Source organism: Penicillium daleae, assembly GCF_028827525.1.
Source record: "Penicillium daleae strain IBT 16125 chromosome Unknown utg000002l_segment0_segment0, whole genome shotgun sequence".
Taxonomy (NCBI): Eukaryota; Fungi; Ascomycota; class Eurotiomycetes; order Eurotiales; family Aspergillaceae; genus Penicillium; species Penicillium daleae.
Genome location: NW_026623150.1, coordinates 6,272,048 through 6,294,258, shown reverse-complemented (window position 1 = coordinate 6,294,258; position 22,211 = coordinate 6,272,048). Strand labels below are relative to the sequence as shown.

The window sequence follows — 22,211 nt, the reverse complement described above, 5'->3', positions numbered from 1 at the left end:
CGGATGCCAGCGCTGTGGTTGAAGGATGATGTCTGAAAATGTCAAGTTGTATCTCTTACATGTACTGGATGGCTCTTCAACTGTTAATTTGAGGACGGAACACAATTGAGAGGTTTCAAGAGGGACGGCGGAAGTAGCATCAAACAAGAGAAATGTAAAGTGAGTACGGGTACGGGATGCAGGCCTGAGATCGGATTGGTGCCTGAGGATGCAAATTTCCCGCGTTAACCACAGACCATCTCGAAGGTCAGCCCGTCATTAAGATGCCCCAGTTGCTGGGTATTGAGACTTGAAAGCGAAGAATTGAAGTAAGAATAGAGGTAAATTATATTCATGAAGAGGGTCACAAATATCGGGCTAGTCAAATAAGATAGAAGAAATCGGATATGTACTATCGAACCGCCCGAACACCATGCAATGTGTTGTATCTCGAACAAAATCCATCCCTAGCCACGATCGTAAAATAAAAAAAAAGGCTCATCTGAAAACGCCCGTCTTAAACCATGCAAATGACATAACGTATGCAAGTAACCTCCCCTACCCACTCATTGCGAATCAGCTTTTGCCCTTGTCCTTTCCTTTGTCCTGAAGTTTGTCCTTCTCTCGACTCTTCGACCGCGAGAAATCCAGCGGCTTGTACGCCAACCCATGTCCACCAGTCATCCGAATGCGGTACTCAGTGCGAGACATCGTTCTTCCTAGCCCTAACGGCGTGTCGGGTGCGTGCGCGACCTCGTAAGGATGGCGGGGGAATTGCGGCGGTGATGCACTCTGCGCATAGGGCGTGATGGAAGGGCTGAGGCTATTGCTGTATGAGCGGTGGTGCTTGCCCCGGTCCTCCCAGTACGCGTGGTATGCGTTGTATTCAGCCAGGCTTTGTGGCGACATATCATCAAAGATTTTGGGCCCAGTGCGCAACTGCTCTGCGACAATGCGAGCAGAATTAAGAAGCATTTCGTCCTCATCAATCTCGAGCTGGTGTTTCTTCACGACCTCAGTATCTGGTTCAGCAGAAGCCGGCCTTTTCGCTAGGAGAGCATTGGCTCTTTCTAAGCACGGCAGGGTTGGCAGTGCTTTGATGGAAGACTCGGCGAGCGAGAATTTCTTGGCGGGTGGAGGTGACTCTTCAGGGGCTGACACCTTCGATTCCTTGAGACGTTCTTCGCGCTTTGAATCTGCCAACTCGCGTTCTTCAACAACCCGCTTTCGTTTGCGTTTCTCTTCCTTGCGTTGTGCTTTTTCTTCGGCACGCTTCATGATTCGCTTGAATAGGGCAATTTCCTCCTCTTCTGTCTGAGGTGGCCGCCATTGGAGATTCTCCGAGTCAACGGAGGTCTGGGTTGAGCTAAGAGATGTGGTCGATTGCTCTAGCTGCGAAACAGATAGGGCGGGCTCTACTGGTTCTGGACTCTTCGCAGCAACCTCTGTCGGTGGGAATTGTTGCAAGACAACTTCGTCTTGCTTGGGTTTTGCAGGCTTCATGAACAGGTCTGGGGGGCTTGCGGGAGCGTCGGCGCCTGGCCTTTAATTGTTGCAGGCTCGGTGACGGTATCCGCACTGGCAACTGGGCTTGGAGAGGGGAAGAGCGGTTTCTGATTCTGGAGCGTAGAGAAGACAGAGGGCCCTGCCGATGGACCGAATAGCTTGGGAGTTGTGCTTGGCGCTGTGGGTGGAAGCTGGCCATGATTAGGCATAGAGTTCTCTTTGGCATCTTCGATCTGTTTCTCCTCGGACGCAGGTACCTTTGGAGGTTTGAACAGAGATGTCTGCGAGAATCCAATGAACCCTGATGGCTTAGCCGGCTCAAAGACAGTAGAGGTTTGCTGAGTCGAGCTAGTTTCTGTAATAGTTGGTGCTGGGAGTTGGCTTTGAGGTGCTGGTGGTGTGGTTGATGGGAATGTGAAGGGTGATGAAGTGGGTGGGGGGGTAATAGCGTTTGGAAACGGCGTAGGGAAGGCTGGCTTGAAAAGGGATGGTGCAACAGTCGAATTCTCTGATCCTTTTGCGGAAGCAGCATCGGAGGTCTCCGTTGAAGGGGAAAAGGGTTTCGCAATGGCAGAAGGGGTCGCAGCATTCTCGGCTACTGCTAATGGTTTTGGGGCCACAAAAGCATTCAAGGAGGCAGCAAATGGATTTGGTGATGCTGATGGCGTGATCTCCTTTGCAATTGTCTCGGCCGGCTTGGGGAAGGTAAAAGGGGGAGGTCATTGCCGGTTCAGCTGTCTCAACCATCTCAGTGGATTTGGGGAAAGCGAACGGAGAGGCCGTTGAAGGAGGCCCAACCTTTTCGACCGCCTCCGCTGGCTTGGGGAAAGAAAATGGAGAGGGCACTGGAGGCGTGTCATCTTTAGCGATTGCCGTACCTGCAGGCTTCGAGAAATCGATTGAAGGAGCCGGTGATACGCTCCCTGCCTGAGTAGCGTCGGCTGGCTTCGGGAAGCTGAATGGAGAAGGCGAGGATGAAGGCTTGGCAGCGAATGGGTTTACTGGCCCGGGTTCAACTGCCTTGACAGCCTCATTGCCACCAAACATGGAAGAGAAGGGATTTGGGGGATGTGTAGTCATAGCCGGTGCTGTAGGCTGGGGGACTTCTTGCGAATTTGCGAAGGGCGATGGTGTCGGTTGTTGGAAGGGGTTGAATACGCTCTTCGTCGGCGAGGCGGAACTTGGAACATCGCTATCCAGAGATGCAGGAGTAATCTCAACCGTAGGGGCTGGAGTCGTGTTGTCCTTGTCACTCACGAAAAGAGTGTTTTCAATGGGAGTAGGGGCTTGTGGGGGGGACTCTTCCATGCGCTCGGGTACTGCAGCCTCGTCGATCATACCCATCGCCGCGGCCTCTCGAACGGACATTCCGAGAACAACGGCTACCAAGTTTCGACCAGCACGCTTCGACTCCACGTATGTCTCCGAAAAAGCATGCTCGGAAGAAGGTGAGAAACCTAGAAGTGGAGGGATTAGATGAGGCTAAAGGGGTTGGGCATAAGACGAAAAGGCGCAAGTAACAGATCTCAGCGCGGATATCATGTAGCGAGAACTTACCAACAGAGTCAACTGAGCGATTGCCCCAGTTGAGATACATCTGGCCATTGGAATTCTCGGCGAACTGAAGGTCCTGCTCTTCGCAGAACTTGATGGTCTGCTCGTCGTCGTCAAGATACAGAACTTTGGTCAATTGTTCCACCGTCCATTCCTCGTTCTTGTGCTGCTGCGATGCTGGGGCTCGGCAGTATGCCCTCCAAATGGCACGGATCGTCGTCTGTCGAACATGGTTGAAGTAGATCTCGGCTACGCAGGCCATCAGATATGACACGCTGGGCGAGTCGATGATATGGAAGAATCGGGTGTAAAATCCTTGCGCAATGGCGTTTGGTCGTCGGGAGTCTAGCGTTCCCTGGTATTCCCATGTGTTGCAAGCTGCTGCATACAACTCCAATGCTACCTGAACACGAGGGGAGTTGAGCAGTGCTGTTGGCCACTTTTGAACGCGAGCTTCGAGGTCAGGTCGTTGGTCGTGAATGGAGAACAGGATGTAATAAGCACGAAACTCTTCCTCATTAGGGAAGTGCACGCGTCCACGGTTATCATCGTAGTAGTACATCAGTGACAGCATAGTGTTGTTGAGCTGTTCACGTTCCTGGTGGCGATCAAACTGCTCCTCATTCGCGGGACTAGAAAGTAGATGGAGCGAGAGGATATGAAAACGAGCGATCCTCTCCAAGCACAGCACGGCCACTTTGACATCGGCTTCGTGGGTCACTTGTTGAACCGAAAAGTCATTGCGGATCGAGCGAGTCCGATCCCAGACGAATTTGTGTACGATGCCAAGTGGCTCAGTCCCACCAACAATATATCGAATCAGGTAATTCGTCGCTTGCAACAGTGCCTTTGGAGTTCGAATATCAGAAGGGAGTTGCTCATCGTAGCCAGCCGCCGAACGTCGAAACCGCTTCAGCATCTTAGCTTCCATGTTCTGTATGGTGTTCGTCGACGGATCCAGATACTACGTGGGAGGTAATGGGTCAGCATATCAACTAGATGTGAGTAATGGTGAATCCAACATACCTTCTCGCTGCGATCCACCATCTTTTGGACGATACGTTCAACCCGCTCAAACTCGGGGCACATGCTCGCGCAAGTGCCCACAGGCCGAATAGCCTTCTTCAGCGACGTAGGCTGATTAGGATCAGCCATCTGTCCATCTCTGATAGCTCGTTGTCTTTGCTTCGCACGGTCGAGTTTCAGCTGCAAAGGGGAATTAGAGTCTGTTCGTTCTCAACTGTCGCGTCGCGCGGTTGAAAGGAGATGAGTGAGGATTAGCTGACCTGCTCGTAACGATCCTGGTAGGAGCCCGACATTGATGTATGATCTGCGGATGTAGACTTTCCAAGGTTTCCATGGCCATTGATTGTAGGCGACTGTCGAGAGATGTGTTGACCTGCGCCGGCGGTGAAGGTGTTGTTGCGAGCGGCGGCACCGCCCCTCATTCCCATGCTTGGTGCCATAGGTGATTTGCTCCGGCCTCGTTGTTGACCGAACGCGTTGGACGGAGGGTTCGTTTGGTTGGCTTGGCTCAGCTGTGCGAATGGGGAGCTGGCCACGTTTGCGCCCGTCGAAGAAGTTGTAGTCGAGCTTGCTGCATGAGACGCGCCTCTGGCAGCAGCGCCCGCGCCGCGCCCACGAGATGTTGAAGTTCCAGCAGCTCCACGGCCTCGACTTCCGCTGCCTCGCCCTCGTGCAGTCCATTTATTTCCTCGATCTGTGCCACCTCTCATTGACCCGCGTGTGGACCCGCGGCCTCGTCCAGAGGTGCTTGCCTCTGCGGCACTCTGGCCGCGGCCAGCAAACGGATTGAACGGGCTCGCCATCCTATCCTCGCTCGGCCTGCATCCAGGTCAGTTCGTGCTAGAGAGATCTAGCGAAACCGAAGAGCCAACAGTGGGAGACGTACAGCGCGGCGGAGTTAACAAAGAAGACTCGAGATAAAGCACTACGGGAGCTCAAGGCGAAGAGGGTCCACTTGTGGCAGCCGCGCGCATGGGTCACGTGATGATGGCTTACCCGCGGCAGCAATCATTTTCCTGTCAATGCCTATCCAAGTTCTGTCTCTCGTATCTAGATTTTGAACGGCCAGACCAGTCGGACTATCTTACTTAAATTGTATCTTAATCGGCGTTGATAGGAATCGACTGATTGGAATCTTTTCATAATATTTCTCCAATGGAATCGCTATCTACTAAACAAATGTGTGTATCAACGGCGCCAAAAACATCGAACCATGCCAGCGTAGAAGGTCAAAAAGGAGCCATATACAAAGCAAGCGGGGTATGGGAAGATGTAAGAGTATTAGCGAAAGACGAAGAAAGATAATAACAAAGCGAACGTGAGACCAGAGAAACCGGAAGATATATCACGACTAAAGCCAAGAAAATCCAAATTCACAACCATAATCCCAAGCCAATAGAAGTATTTTCAAAAAAATAAAAACACAAAACAAGCACCCAATTGTCAACCTACCAGATCACCGACCTTTTTTTTATTCACAGAAGGTAAAAAAAAAAAAAAAAAGGGAATCAACACAATAGAAAAAAAAATAAACATCGAATCGAAACTCCAGAGCAAGCCCTTCATTGTATCAAGTATCAAGTGCTTTCATATGGTATTGTAATCAGAGCCGTCCAGTCGTGAAATTCATTAAAAGCCCGTGCACTTCTTTTGGTCGTGGCATTGCTCGGACTCGCCTCCAACCGGGTCCCGCCCGTCCATTGGAGCAAGACCTTAGGCAGTGTGAGAGAGAGGCAATTCATGCGGGTGACCGAGGGAGCCAGTGCGGAAAGGCAGTGCTCGTTGGCTCATCGAGTCCAATGGCGACGTGTGGGACATTTCGTGGAGCTGGGCAGGCGATGCCATGGGCAGGTGGTAAGCCATTGACGGCTCAGGGAGGCCGTGTGTTACGGACGGAGCGTTGTAGTCCACTGGGCTGAACAGTGTCTGGCGGAAGGTAGGTGCCCAGGCATCGTATTTCTGGTCTGGGGTTGATGTCTGGAAGGGGTGGGAGGTTGGATAGTCGAAAACGGAGACATCATGCGGGCTGATCATCTCGGCGGTGACCGGGGTATTCAGCATCGGCTGTGAGAAGGAGTCTGTGTAGTTTGGAGGCGTGGCGTAATAAGGCCGGTCTTGCCGGTGCCCATCAAAGCTGAGAGGGTGAGGGACTGAAAAGCTGGTTGAAAGGGACCGGGTCGGCCCCATAGTCATCGCATCAATGGGCGTGGTCAAGGGTGCAGTTTGCTCGATCGAGGAGGTTGGAGTAAGAAGGCCTTCTTCAATGGGTTCGGCAGCTTCCACATTAGGAACAGGAACATGAGTGGGTTCGTTGGATTCCTCCTCGTCATCGCCCTTGGGACTAGGTCCTCGGTTCATCACGTAGACAACCATGCTAGCATCTGTAGAACCTATTAGGATGCTGTGCACACATAGGACCATTTCGTAGTATACGTACCAACCTCGCCCCGCTCAAGGCGCTCCTCCATCTTGCGCACGCGCAGGATCTCGTAGATGATGTCAACATGCGAGGGATGCTTTAGACTGCGCTTAGTGTCGCCAGCGACTTCTTTCAGCTTGTCGGCAGTAATGTTATGGCTGCCAAGTTTGCGAATGATATGAAGCAGAAGCTCAATACGGTCTGCGCTAGAAGTCAGTAAACCCATTTCAGAGCAACCATCAAAGATAAGCTACATACACTCTTTGCGCAGGTGGTCAGGCTCCTTGTGCATAACACCCGGGGGCCACCACTCAGGCTTGGTCTTCTCAGGATCGCCGGTGGTGCCGGGAGCAGAGCCTGCTGGGGGTTTGCCACCATTGTATGGGTGTCGAACCTGTTTGCGGGGCTCGATGAACTTAATAAAAGCCTTGGCGACCATGCGGCAGTTGAGTTGTTGGAAGTGCTTCAGGGCTCCTTCGTAGTACGCCAAAACCTTAGGGGTGTCCCCAATACGGAGGGGAACCATCTCGTTAGAGCCATTAGGAGCGCAATCGTCGCTGTCAGAGCCAGCATCGGCCAGACGGTCGTCAGAGACTGGCGCGTTACCGCGACGACGGCGAACACGGCGAGGAGAAGCATCCAATGTACCTGTATATCTTTCAGTTAATGGGATGTTTCATAAAAGACCATAGAACTCTAGTGCGACTTACGGCGGATAGGCTGGTGGAAACCAATACGTTCTCCGAGGATCTCAAGGAAATTCTGGCGAACCTCTGGAGTGAAAATGGTAGAATTTTGTTCTTGGATGGAGGCAGACTCGTCGACCTTGAGCTTGCCCTCATTATCGAGATAGATCAGAGCATAATGCGCGAAGGGCATACGGAAAGGTACGGAGGGCGCTGGTGTCATCATGGGCTATGAATATTTGTTAGGACAATGTACTAGAGGGGTTCCACTTTGACTATACTTACAGGAGCAATATCCCACCCAGGTGCGCCTTCGTGAAGGGCCGAAGCTGAGCGCTTCATGCCACCACTAGATGTGCTGGGCTTATTGTAAACCATTGTGTGGAGAGTCAAAGAATGCAAAGCCGTGGTCTGGTGTGATCGCACGGTAATGCGTGAATGGACGTTGTCCTATCGGTGATAGGAAATACCCAGGGTAGCAAATTGCACTTTGACAGTCGAAGCAAGTATATCGAGGACCCAAGGAACAGAGCTATGTCTGTTTCAGCACCGAAGCTGTCAAGATGGATTGCTTTCTTTTATAGATAGAAGCTAGCGATTGAGAAGTTCTAGAATCTTAAGCCATCGTTAGCTCAGAACCCTTAAGGATTCAATAATGTGATGAAAACGCAGCAGGCTTCTGGCCGGTTTGCGAAGCAACGCAGTCAAAGTCGACCGGCAACCGCCTCACCCGGCTGCCTCGACGGGTGGCTGTCTCATGGACGACTGCCAACCCGCGAACGGCTCAAATTCAAGCTTATTGCGAACTGGGCCAGGATTGGGGTGGCATGCAGGGGGATGTATTCACTCACCGGCTTCAAACGACAAGCACAGCAAGGATATCACAGTTATCAGGGTAAGCGGCTAGCTTAACAGCAAGATAACAAGAGTGCTTTTTGAGCTATATCTGCAAGGAGAATGAAAGCCACCGATTGAGGTCTCTGTTGGAGACTGGCGGAGATATGGCGATGCAGGAACAAGAGCGGGATATGTTGCACTCCTGATGTGTTCTTGGTGAGGTCTCAGATTAGAGTACCCTGAAGTATACTGCAAGTCCACTGATCCGAACTGGGGCACCTGCGGTTGGATTGGGGTAATGGCACGGGACGGGGATGGCCTGGTTGTATACACAATATCTTGTCCGGTGGGATAGTACTGTAGACCCGAACAAGTATGAACCACTAAGCCTAGTAGACAAGTAGATCGAGGGTGGGTCGAAGCGGGTAGAAAATAAAAGTGATCTGGACTTGAAAAAGTGGGAAGAGGGCGGGAGCTTTAAATTAATGTTTCTTCTTTCCTCAAGATAAGAAGAAAAGAAAAGAAGAAAAAAGCATGGAAGAGGAAAGGGAAGTATGCGGCTTCAGGGAGGAGGAGTGGGATATTTCAAGTTGCGGGCGGTCCAGAGCAATGGCGGGAGATCTTAGGGATCGATTTTGCGATATGATTAATTTTTTTTAAAAAAAAACACTTTTTCACGAAAGTACTAAGTGGTAGGTGACAAGGAAACATCTGGCAAACCGTGCCACAGCAAGCTAGGATCATCCTTGAGGGTCGAGGGTCATCAGAAAGCCGGGGGATCCCCGGCAGAAGCCAAAAGGGAATATTGAATAAGGAATTTTTGGGGATTGAGACTCGATTAGCGTTATGGAATTATGTTTATTCTATTTTATTTTTGATTTTTAATTTCTCGATTTAATTTATGATCGCACTACTATGCAGGACGCAGCGAGATTGGCGCAGTGGAGAAGGGACATGCAGGTCTGAAGGATGCCAACCAGCTTAACCAGTACTAACCCACTAGCCCGAACAGCCCAGCAACTCCAACTAAAAATTGTATTAATTCGCTATATAAGCTAATGCACAAAGTACAGTTCCCGATTTGGTTCATATCCCTGTCGGGTTCTACTTACTATTTGTCGATCGCTATGACATTCGGGATGCTCCAGAATCCTGCCTTTTTTTAGTTTAATATTTTTATGATTCTCTCAATCTGCCTTATAGAGAGACCGGTACTTCTGCTGTCACTTGTAAAATTCCCCTCTATTCCACTATTTGACAGTCCCGCTCAGCGTCGCGTCCACTCCTCGGTGGTCCTTCCCCACCATAGTGAGATACAGTACACTTGGTAGAAAGTACATAATATCTTCTAGTTCCTTTTAGTAGCATAACAGGAGGGGAACTGAGTGAGATCGGGATGCTGCTTTGTCATTGTCCCAATCGAGGGTCTTGCTAGATCCTACGGGCACCCATTGGAAGCCCTAGAAGGCCAGGCAACCACTATGATGTTTGTAACCGTTTTGCTCTCTCATGACTTTAATCTTAACAACCTATAGCCTAGTTATAGCAAATAGTCTATGGCCCTAGTGATTACACTCACAATCTTGACGGGATTTTTCCAGCTTCCTATCTGACACTCAGCCTGACAGGTTGTGACAGGGGCGGGATGAAGCGCGCGGGATCCACGTCGACCCAAGGAACGCTTTCTTTGTTTGGCGTTCTGTATTACGGTCATCGCTCTTGATTACTTCGTATAAACCCACCGGTCGCACTCTCGAGTCATATACGCCGTGCGAGTCTGCCAGGAACACACCGCGCCTCTCTTCCAACCAGAGAGTCTTCTCCCGATAAGTGCATAGCGTTCGTGTTCACAAGCACTCGCACAGGCCCTGCCTTGCGTCGGGGCCCGTACGCACACGCCGTGTGGGTGCTATTCTTAAAGATACGGCGCGCTGATCGACCTCAGATTCTCGGAGCTTCCGTAGCGTGGCAGGAAAATACTTGCAGATTCATCATCAGGAACGGATCATGGAGGTACGGAGTACTGCGGACAGCGTATCACTGCTATCCCCGTCGAGTACTGTAGACTCGCCCTTCTTTTGGTTTGCCAGATGAAAGAAAGAAAGAGTGGGGGATGGGAAAGAGGAGCTCTGGACGAATGATCCCAGCGTGACCTTCTCTGAAAGCCCAATCAAAGCCACCATTCAAAGTGCCAACACCCTAAAGTGCGGACAAGCTGGATAGGGCCGTGCTCTCGATCGCCGGATCTGGGCGTGATGTGCCCCGGGGCTAGCTTTGCAGGGGCCTTCTCCAATAAGCGAGGAAACCCAAGGGCCTCAATTGGCTCTTGCTGAGGCGGTGGTGGTTTTTACGAACCTATCAAGGATCCAAGGTGCCGGTTGGGCATAACCAACACCCCGGATCCTGGAATGTCCAAGATGACTCGCCGATAGGGCTTGACTTTTCGCCGTTCTTTGCTAATGGGAGCGTGTTTGATAGGGCATAAGAATATAGAGCTCATTCAACTGCTAGACAAACGTTGACGGTTCCAGTGTCGCCATTGGAGCATCACCAACTGGGCGACGGGCCGATGTCTGTCATGGCTTTGGAGAACCCTCCCCCGGCCCCCCCTTGTCGATCGGCTTGGGGACCCTCTACCCACCACAACCCTCCTACCGGGCCCATGCCCGGGTAATTGGTGCTTGAAACAGGAACGGTCTTCGCAGGGTCGTTCGCCACTCCTACCCGGGATATGCTGGGCTTGTTCGCACATCTAGGCCACACTTTCAGCTCCTACAGTAAAAGACAATCCTCCCCCTGAGATCAGACCCTCATGTTTAGCCAAATGAATGGTCGTATTAGGCGACTATCTTCTCTCAGGAGGGGAGAAGAGGCACGACAGGAGATTGGAATGAACAAAAGCACCCAAATGGACCTCGAGAAACTGGTCTGGCCGCAGGACACGGAGGGGATACGAAACGAATTTTGTCCAGGAACAAAAGGACGACTCTAGCACAAATCGAGGGCACGGTAATTAAGTACTTTTCCATTTGGCTATGGGAAATGATGGAATCATACTGAAGAAGTACAGACCGCTCCGTGGTTGAGGAACTTCCTCCATTAACCAATCGCTTTGCATGCCACATTGAGTGCCACTAGTACTCCATAACAGGAGTGAACTCGTCATCAATAGCGATCACCTTGTTCAAGCTCTCTCAGAGGCTGCCTCGTCAACAAGGGCTTCGATAATCTCTGCCTGCGCTGGTTAGCCGCCGTACTTTGTCACCCGCCCCCAAGCGGTCTCAGTCATGGTCTAGATGGAATACGGAGGAAGATGTAATTAATGTTGGGAGGGTCTGTTTTCCTCCTTAGCAAAAGTATAGTAGCCACGAGTGAGCGATTGCCAGGGTTTGAGTGGACGTAATACGGTCTCTTTGTTGCGCAAGCAACCACCACGCCCCTGTCTGGCAAGCTAAAAAAGAACCAAGCCAAACTAACAAAGTCCCAAAGGAGTCGTGGACAGAGGAGCCACCCGGGCGATGAGCGACCGCTAGTCGTCTCGTCGGGTCCCATCCTCGGTCTTGGGTTCCATCGGGTCACCTGGGCTAAATTAATCTAATTAATGATCTAATGATCTAATGATCCTAGGCGTTGAAGCGAGCCCAGGGGAAGGGTACCATCTACTCAAGCTACTGTCAACGCGTGCATCTCCCGGGCGGGTGGATAGGGGGCCATTTGACCCTGCTGGTCGGGTCAACCTGCTGTCGCTGAGTGCTGACACCAGGGATCGACATCCAGACAATCAGTTACTGTAGCGAATGGCTCTAATGTTATAGTACTGATGGTGATCCTAGATAGCAGGACGGGAAATATCAAAAGGCAACCCGTTATCTACTGAAGTCCGCGGAGTGGGATGTACTGTGCAGCCGAGTCATGCGCAAAAAAAACCCGAGGAAGTGGTGAGTGGACTGGTACCTGCGCCGTGTTTGATCGATGTCGATTGCCTTCCGTCTTAATTTCGTGATAGTGCACCTCCAACTTCTGTTTCTAATGCCCTGCTGTTCTAGCTAGCGCTAGTCTAATTCCACCCTTGGGTTCCGTCTTGTTTTTGATGCCTTGACTCGGATGACGGCCTATGTATATGTAGTAGTTGCCCACTATACCCCACCAAGCCTGGAAATCGCGGGCAATCACACAAAGCAAGAATTTCGCAACTAATTGCCTAGTCAACTCCGCAATTGGAGTACCTTTGCTCGATGCCATCTTTATCTAGATCATTTCTGGCAGAAATTAGCCTGTCGCATAGGCAATAGACTAAAACTGAGGTTTCAAACCCCGGCCAGAGAGTACTTTGGAAGTTTGGAGGTATTTGTCACTGCCAACAACTCGATGAGTGAGTAGATTAATTAGCCATCGTGACAGTCTTAAGTTTGAGGGACTACTCCGTAATCAGTCTCAATAAAGAGACAGAGATCTACTGCACCCCCACCAACACTAGCAGTCTGAACCGCCAGCCGTAACAACATAATGGCCAACGGCTTAACGCCCGCAGCCCACCCGCTATTATCCTAAGCACGTCGCAAGGGGGTGGTTTCGGAGATGCCCTCCCCACCACCCTCGTTCACCAACGTCGACCGATAATACCCAACCGTCCAGTCCACCCGCCAACAGTTCGCTCGCTGGTACCGTTCCGTCTTGACCCGGTGACAATTTGCTTTTTGCGGATTACTGTCATATTGCTAATGGGATGTGCACTTGAGCTATTCGTTGGCTATGGGGCAAACTAGTATACCGTCGTGGCTGCGGGTGGACTAAATTGATTAGTTAGTGCCTATCGCTAGTTGACTAGTTGCCGTACTCTGAATCTATGATACTTTTTAGCCAATCCGCGGGAAAGCATGTGGATAGGTTGATGATAACGTATCTTGAGTACAAAGAATGCTTGCTTGTTCTCTACCTACTTCGAACTGGCTGAGCTCGTAGATCAATCGAAAACTGTATTTACCCTGGAGTACGAAGATTATGATTGACAATTACAGGAAAGGACACAAAGACCCTGGGGCGTAGAACTAAACCCGAGCCGTATCGCCCCTAGCTCGGTGAAGCGGCTTCGCAAATGCCGGATTAGTGGCGATTGCCCCCTATCTTTTATTACTTGCTTTACACTTGCAATTCCAAATTCAAATTCAAAGTGGAAGGTGAAAAATGCAGACTGCAAACGCACCACGCACCCCATACAGTAGAAACTGCAAATGCGAATGCAAACGCAAATGCAAACGCTCAGACTGACCACAGCCACACGTGGCTCAGCCGTATAGCTGGCCTACTATTCTCAGCTGAAACCTAACATGCTCCAGTGGTAATAATGCATACATAGTCGGTAAGGCGTCCTCCCACCACCGCCACACTTACACTGCACGCTGACAGCTAAGCCGGGGCCACACCAGGCCCCGGAGTTATATTAAACTACAGGGAAGGTCCCTGTAGAAAAGCTCCTGCCCACTGCTTCATTCGCCAGCATGCAGGTATTTGCTGTCGGTGCCCCATGACGGTCACTATTCTTATTGAGTATTTAATATCTGATATTCAGTGTGCAGGTACTTTAGCACGGCAAAAGGGCCGACTTGACTCAGATGTTGGAGCGACTCGACTAGATACTTAGACCGAAACAATACAGTTAGGATAGGAATGAGGATGGGTTTAGTGTTGTTTGTGGAGGAGCAAACAGCGACTCACAAGTTTGACCACTTCGTACTTCATCCTCCGGATTATAATCATTAGGATCGGGAAGATGATGATTATCATGACAACCCGCTCTTACCGCGGGAAAGACGGTAGGAACGGTATTAGGGCGATGGAGAAAAAGACCGGAATGGCGCCGGAGCTGTTCGGCCACTCCCCCATGATGCAGTCACCCTGAAACTTGAGGAGGCGCTATCTTCGAAGGTTGGCTTAGGATCTTGGGAATTTGCAAGGGATGTGACGGCGGGAGAGCACTGACAGGAGGCCCGGTAAGTGGGTTGGTGGGGGTTCGGGGATGTCGGGCGTTGGTCTAGTTCGTGATGGCGGCTTGGAGGCTTGGGGTTGTAGTCAAGTGGCATCAGATGCTGTGCTAGAAAGAACTGCCTTTCAAGACGAATAGAATTGATTCGGTCGGAATGTTTAAATATGGACGATGCTTGTTTTTGCAGTCTGTCTGTGCATGGCACTGGAATGAGCCCTGCCTTTGTTTACTCGAAATGTATGAGATGCCCAAAAAGTTATAGGAAGATGTAGTTGTCCGAGATTTCACTTTATAACTAGACTACTGCAGTACACTCTATGCTCGACAATGATACTTCATTCATGTTCACCGCCAACTGGCTATCACTGCACCATCTGCTATACAAACTTAAGGCAATCAGTACGTTGGACTGTTACTTGCCTCCACCAGCACGTCCATGATCAATTCTTCCACATTGCACAACGCCAATGTCCATCGAAGGCCCCACAAAGCGCTCAGGAGCTCGAAATCGATATTCAATCCCTTTCTTTGATACAAAGAGCTAATGCGACGAAAAGGGGGAGGGGGTGTAGGTTGAGCAGGAGCACAGCAGCAAATTCAGAAATGGGAGTCTGTTCGCGAGACAATTACACGATCCAGACCGTCGTTTCTAAGGTGCATGAATGGTGAGCGGCAAACAAAGGTACTTAAGAGGCAGCTCTGGCAAGAAGGTCAAAATTTAAGAGATGTAACCATTGGTGCGCGATCGCAGGGTTAGTCCGTCATGGATGTTCCAGAGTACTCTAGACAAAGGCCTTGATGGAGAACAAAGCTCCGTACTTTGTGAAGCTCTCCACCAGACGCAGGTCTAGATGATGTTGATGAAGCCCTCGAAGTCTAGTTTCTCGTATCCTTGAACAATATCAGGATTTTCGTTGTCGTACTCTATCTGATTTCTCGGGACACTGGGCGGGCGGGCCAGCAAGGCACACCAGGACTAACGCACCGGCGAGAGGGCAGCCGAACGGCCACCCACGAGATCGATCAATGATATGCAGCGATCGAGGGCTCATCGGAGCATCTGGTCAGGGCATGATGTCATGCCTTGCATTGAGACTCTAGGCCTTTTGGGGGGGGGGGATTGGGGCCCGGGGGAGGTCTACTTTAGGAATACGGAGAGAGGGGGTGACCAAGGCGTTCATGGGGGTCGCTTTGGGCACTTGGGGACCAACTAAGCAAAGGTTAACAACCTCACTAGTTAGTTTATGGAGGGGCTGGGGTCACCTGCACAGTGCTTAGGGCGGTCCTCTTCATTCTAAGTATGGAGTCGTGCAGCTGTACTTTTGACACCCTCTCGATCGGGACGAGATGACTGGCTGTGCACGAAACTCTGGCGCCGTCCCTTTTTGGGAGTCTGCTGCGGGTCTGGACCCAAAAAGCATCGACAGGATGTGCCATTGGTAAGCCATCAGAGCGCCCTAACCAGCCTCTGGCGGGGCCGGGGACGACGGACCGGGGCGACTAAAGCTGTCAAACTTCCGTCGTGGCTAGCGTGGGCTTGGAAAGCTCCACTGCAAACCCAGCGCAGAGGGTCAGAGTTGGCAATCATCGACCCTCTGTTCTCCTGAGTTCTTACCAAACAGCTTCTGGAAAGCGACCAGCATCAATTCCGAAATCGCCCATGGACTTTTGGAAGGCGTGTGACTCTTGTTTTGCCCCGACGTGATTTCATCTCATCTCCTGATCTCCCAATGAGCGAGTTGGGGCGGTTTCAGGACGCGATCTTGTCCGTGAGCACTATATGTTTTAGGAAATCCCGTTGCTGCCAGTGACAGAAATAGGAAACTTGCTCTGTCTCGTCGATAATCATTCTCAATGTCTACAAGGCAAATTGTCATTGATGATCGACGCCTGTCAAAAGTCTGACAGTCTGGTTATTCCGTAATAGTTGGCCCGAAATAGAGAAAACAGGCACCGAGGGATCGGGCCAAAGTGGAGATGGGCGATCGCTAGGAGGATTTTCTTCGCAGCGCAGCCAATGTGCGCCAGTCTCTACCCTCCTTCTTCACATCGATAAGATGATAAGAGTCCTCAATATTCATTACGAAAATACTCACTATGGGCTATACTCTATACTACTAGAACGGTCTGACTATTTACCTAATTGCCTCTCCCTATCCATGCCCTCGGGTTCATCACCTTCAAGCCAAATTACTGTGGCTAACGCCATCCATTGCATCAACTGCAATCATTGTGGATTGGAATACGAACCTATGACCCAATAAGCCCCTCTAACAGTACAAAAAGCAATCTGAGACCGCAGGAAATTATTCCCTTTCTTTCTCCATACTGGCCCGGCCCGTCCGCCGCACCCATAGTGTCCCCTCTCAGCTCGGCCCAGGCCGACTAGAGAAGTGTCAATTGTCAAATGCAAAAAAAGACGCAAGCAAATACAGGTTGCAGAATGCAGAACGCAGAATGCAAGACAGGATGCGTACTTTAGAGGGGCCTAGGCGGACTATGTTCCCACTTACGCACTACACTACTACAATGTACTTTGTTAACACAATGGTAAAATGAAGCCCGATCGCTCAACAGATGAGGATGATGATGCTGATGGAATCTTAGCCTGACACTACCCGCCACTGAAATCTCATTTTGCAGGTTTTGACTAGGATTAAAGGGGCATTGATGGAGATGGACGCAACCATGCCTTCATTCGAGATGCATCACTTCTAACTAACTGGTCAACAGGTTTTGGTTCTTCTTTGGGTTTTCTGCAGGACGGTATCTTCCGACTTCCCCTGAAGGCTTCTAAGCGCTTTGCATTTCCGAAAAACCAATGATCTCCGGCACGCTCCTGTTATCGCCGAACGAGGCGGGTTTCGATGCCCCTCCATCGCGCGATTAGCTCTGGCGGATGCTGCGGGAGGACGAAAACACTCCTGTGTAGTGCGCACAGATCTCAGCCGCGTGGAAATGACACCCGGCCCTTGCGCATTTTGAGGGGTTCCGTTGATGACTAACAGACGTAGCAATTCGCTAGTTAATAATAATTGATCCGTAGCGACGGTGCTCTAAATACGGTACTACTTGTGTCATGAACAATGTACATAGTAGCATTACAGATAACTACTCTTTGATTTGGTTTGTTTCGGCCATGCTTCAGCACCAAAGTATAGGATTGGTCAACGATTTCCTTTTCCCGTGGCTACTTTTAGAAACCCTCTAAAAGGGCTACGAAGCAATTTCATTTGGTTAATTAAGAGAATGGAGTTTGTCATTCTTCCTTTTTACCTTTTATCGTTCGACTTATGTCTTGTTGCGCCAATCATCCTCGACTTACGTTCCCACAAATTGTACTTATGAACATAAAGACTTCCAGCAAATGAAGAGATGGAAATCTTTTCCTAAATCCCCAGTGATCGCCCAGCCCAGCAGCTCGCTTGGGAACAATTTCAATAAGTACAATGGTGTTGTGGGCGAAGAAAAAGAAATGAAGAGAAAAATAGGCAAAAATAAGGCGCCCTTGCGTCAAAGATGCTGGAGAAGGTCTCCAGATATGTGGTTCGTTGTCATTTGAGGCTTATAAACGTGGACATTATGCGCATGAAAAGCCATGTGTTTTCTGTCGGGGGAAAGGGGTATACAGGATCATCGAAACTGATGTCCAAAGAGTATCTACGGATCAGCAACATTCCCTTTGATGGACGCCCTGATATGTTGGCAGCTACTCCGTACTCAGTTCCAGCTCGCCTCGATGACCTCAATGTCACACTACCTCGTATATCCTTCAACACCCAACTCGGCAGACTTCATTCCCAGTTACCTGGAAATCGCTACTGGGGCAAAGAGGTCCGTGAGATGATGACAGACCAATGCCGTGGGGCGAACGCCATTCTCTATTCGATCCTTGCAGGATACCTATGAACCAGCACCTTTCATCCAATCATCTCTCAACTTCACCCCGTAGACCCCAGTACATCCGAAAAAAACCCCCATCTAGCGCCACACCGCACGGCCCCTGCTGCATGGCGCCATGTCCAGATGTCAACAAGCGCAAAGCTAGGCGGCGCGCTAAAATCTTCCCCGGCGGCCCAGCCCAAGAGCTTCCACCATTTCGGAAATCCCACCACACTGGCACGACACCGATTTTCTCTCAAGTCCTTCGTAATGGCATGCATAGGTCCAGCGGGCCTAGATCACTTCTGATATCATGTTTTACCTTCTCTTTGGGAGTTAAGATTTTTAAGAGTAGACCAATGAATTGCTGAGATGTATACCCCCCCCCCCCCCCCCTCCTGTACTCCGTAAACCAAACGACTTACTTTGACTACATTTGCGGGGGCCTGATCCGGCCCTATGGATTACCCGACGTGGTGGGACTTGATCTATGTAATGGCATTTAGTGTGCGCTAGTTCCTCTGCAATATGGAATCTAGTCCTCTTTAGCCTCTAGGGCCTGCAAGCACGGAGACATTCCCCCAAACGGAGGGACAGAGATTGTCCCTGGAGATCAGCACTCGGAGCTCGATCAGAGTGCCGTGGCTGAAACAATGTCACTGTGCGTTAAATCTGTTCTTCAGTTCTTCAATGTTTTTTTTTAATGTACAATGGAGGGTCCAGAACTTGTATACGTTATGCATGATTCGATCTGCGATATGCAGTTGGTAAGGCGAGACCAATGGACTTCCTCGCCAGCCACTTTCATGCTGACATATATGCTCTTCCTTAAATGGATTGAATTTGTGAGATCCAGGCGGAGTAAGATTTTTGTCGGCTGTACTCCTAAAGGCCAAACCAAATAGCTAATGTTACTGTTGCTCCGTAATTACTATCTCTTCTTCTTCGAGTTTGGGTGCTAGGGTGGACCAAGTCCCCGGAACTGGGTTCCCACATTGCCGGAGAGGCCCGATCCACGCGAGGTGATCCGTGGCTGGGAAATTGGGTTCTGGGGGCTTCGTAACAAATACTGGAATTGGTACGTTTGAACATAATCTACCCTGTACACCGGAAGTCCGCTGATGTCGTTATCCTGCTGTGAACCCACTGCGTCACGAGAACTACAAACAGGAGTTATTCTCGCTAGGTGGATTGATGAAGATAATTCAGTGCTTTGGGACATCATAGCGTTGAAGTATGTACAATTGTTTGGGCTGCATCTACATAGTTTCATATCTCCATGTTTTCACAAAACTTCCCCATGTAATGTACTCGCATATCTTCGGCTATCAAGCCCGCCATCATCGTGACATGTTTTGATGCCTTTCTCCTGGAAACCTCAAGCTAAGCCCGTGACTATACTCCGCACTCGCTTCGATGAGGATTAATCAATGTAACCACCCTAATCCGTCTTTTCCCTCTGCCCCGAACGACAGGCCTAAGCGCTACCGGAACGCGCTACCGGAACCCAGATTCCTAGATCCCCGAAGGGAGAACAATCCCACCATCCTGGTTTCCATCGACGATCACCGCACCCTCTCAGCCATGAGAGCCCGGTCCCTCGGATATGCAGAAGATTTTGCTTCATCCCCCACCTTCGGTGTACATCTCTGTAACTGGAACTCCGTGATTTTCCCGCGGCTATGCTCTAAGGAATAGGATAAAGCTTACTAGGGTTGTGCCCCTCCTCCAGCTTCTAAGGCTGCAATTATACAAGCTTATAATAGTCCCCGAAAGTAGATCCCGATCTGCATTCGGCGTTCGTCAACTTTTGCTTACTCCTGCGCCCTCAAAGCCCTTCGGACGTAGGACCGCTCTCGAATGGTCTGTAGGACGACAGGTGCAGGTCATACAGGCCCTCTTGAGAACTAGAGCAATGGCCATCTATGGTCCGTGCGGAGCCATGTGCAGCACTGTGCAACATTTTCAGACCGATGATCATGGAGGAAGAGGGGGTGGAATGAAAATTTGAGAGGGGAAACTGGCTGGGATGGTTACCATGTACCGGGTTCGCGTGGTGCAACCCCTGCTCTGCGCAGAAGTTATTCACACTTCCGGTGCATCATTGGCATTCCCCCTGGTTGGTTGATCGAGTTCCTGCTGGTCATGGAGGGGTTGGTGGTGGTTTGCTACAGACTTTTCCTTCCCGATATAGTAGTTGGTTACCCCAGAAGAATTTTAAACCACGTATGCACAATGTCGCAGGTACAAGATCGAATCTAGTATCGATGTCACACAAGGCCTGCCCCGACAGCCTGCCCCGGGCCTTCTGGAGGCGGGGAAAGATCGCATAAGCTCGGAGGTGCTCGGTGGAGGAACATGGCTTGCACATCCTCAAACGTTAGACGTTCTGATAATGGGCATCGATGTGCCGGATCGTCCGATCCGTCTGGGCGTGAATCAAATCGATCTCTCATCAGATCAGATGGCAACTGGTTCGAAGGTACAAGACGCCGTTACTTTCCGTGGCAATCTACAGAGACGCGTGTGGAGAAGTCATCCTGTACAATGAACAGTAGATGGCATGGATGATCCATGGAAGAACCTGAGAACAAGATCTCATCTTCCTTTCGACGGAATATGATCTCACTCGGGACTCAACAACCATTGGCTCATCGACAAACAGAGGCCCATAGAACAAGATTGCTGGAACGGGGGCGGCGATTCCCCGAGACCCTAGAGCACTGACCCCCGCGAGGATCCCTTACCTCCAGAACAGGCGCAAAGCCTGCAGTGCATTCAACTACGGGAGCTGAAACGAAGGTCCATCTAAAAGCCAGGAATTGCATTCCTCCAATAACGCTGCTCGCTCAGAACGAAGAAGAGTCTGTCGGCGTCAAAGCACAGATGGGTTGAAAGATGCCCGGCGTGGTACAGAGTAGTCTTAAACCGGCAATGGGAACGATCAAGATGGGGGCTGAGTGGACGCAGATAAGGCTATTGCGGATTCTCTTTTGATATGATATGATATGCCAGAGGCAACATGATATGCGCCCTCCTGTGCCACGCGATACTTGATATATTGACTTAACGTTGGTGTTACCAGGATCGTACTTTCTACCGAGATGAGATCAAGCATTCAGGTACGCTGCATGGAGCTACTACAGTTGCTAGTATCAGATGAATAAGATCATCCATGTTGACTGCAGGTGTCCGCTGGAGCTATAGATAATATAGAAGCGGGCTCCGAAAGGATTGCAGGTCTGCAGCGAATATTCCAATTTAATACTGGGCTGAGGAATCGGCGCTTCAAATCCGTTACGTAGTTACGCAAAATTCTATTCCAAGTTTCGGAGCCTTCCTGTGGATAGATCTATAGGCACAAGCTTCATTTCTCAAAGTTTTCTAGTTACGCAATCATGCGGTCGACAGAAATATCGCCTCTTTCAAGGGTCAAGGCAATCCAGCCGAAGGGAAAGTCAATTATCGTAATACACCACGAATGACAACCTTTTCGCCATCACTCTTTCTTGTGCTATGCAATAAGTAGTGACTATCTTCGTGTTATTTTGCCACAATGCATACGCGAAGTACTCCAATATTCACTGCCTACATATAATAAAACCTACGTACATGAGCGCGTGGAAGGATTTCATTTCTGCCGGCGATGCCCCGGCAAGGGGCTGCCACTCGGCGTTGCCGCTATCTATGCGTGACGAATATATATTTCCCCGAGCTATTCTTAGTCCCGGGTCCTGGCGGGGTATGTCAAATTTCATGGACCTAATAATAATCTATGATTGTATTTACGATGCGATGACAATGACAATTACCTACTTCCATGCATGGGCACCGTCAACCTTGAAGCCATCTCGATTTACGCAGAACTTTTTCGTAGCTTAGCAAGCTTGCACAGGGTCTATACCTGGTGGAATGCGTTCCTATGGAAGAGATCCAGAGCGATCTCGGTCGGGTGCATTAGGTATTGATCTAGGCGAGTGTGGATATATATTTCTCTGTTGCTGAATGGTGCCTAGATAAGTTGGCTGTGATGTATATGGATTGGGTTTGCGTGGTCCGCTTGTCAACAGACCGACATATCATTCAGCTTCTTTCCATCTGTACAATTTGATTATTTTCACACGCGAAGAAAGCGAAAGAAATTAGGCATGGAATCCTGCTAGGCATCGTTAGACTGGACCAGGACGCTGCAAAGCAGCGACGTACAAACCACCCTAGCCAGCTAGCGGCGGTGTACTCTGGACCAACTTGATAATCTTACACCGCTACACCCGCCCACCAACAACACCCCGCCATGGGATGAAAATTTTGATATCAACGGATGTCACCGCCACGTTGG

At 50.2% G+C, this 22,211-nt stretch overlaps 2 protein-coding genes across 2 annotated transcripts; both read right to left on the bottom strand.

Annotated features, from left to right (window-relative positions):
- Positions 1-555: 555 nt before the first annotated feature.
- On the bottom strand, positions 556-5,077 carry N7458_003151 (uncharacterized protein; the record flags this gene model as incomplete). The annotated part of the gene is made up of 8 exons (XM_056906534.1): positions 556-1,517; positions 1,559-2,180; positions 2,230-2,942; positions 3,043-4,003; positions 4,066-4,245; positions 4,326-4,884; positions 4,952-4,976; positions 5,062-5,077. The coding sequence occupies 8 exons, from the start codon at positions 5,075-5,077 to the stop codon at positions 556-558; spliced, it is 4,038 nt and encodes a 1,345-aa protein (XP_056770641.1).
- A 701-nt stretch (positions 5,078-5,778) lies between these two features.
- Positions 5,779-7,548, bottom strand: N7458_003150 (uncharacterized protein; the record flags this gene model as incomplete). Its single annotated transcript, XM_056906533.1, has 5 exons — positions 5,779-6,446; positions 6,503-6,685; positions 6,743-7,132; positions 7,195-7,399; positions 7,456-7,548. 5 exons carry the CDS (start codon positions 7,546-7,548, stop codon positions 5,779-5,781), a joined length of 1,539 nt encoding a protein of 512 aa, XP_056770640.1.
- Positions 7,549-22,211: the final 14,663 nt, after the last annotated feature.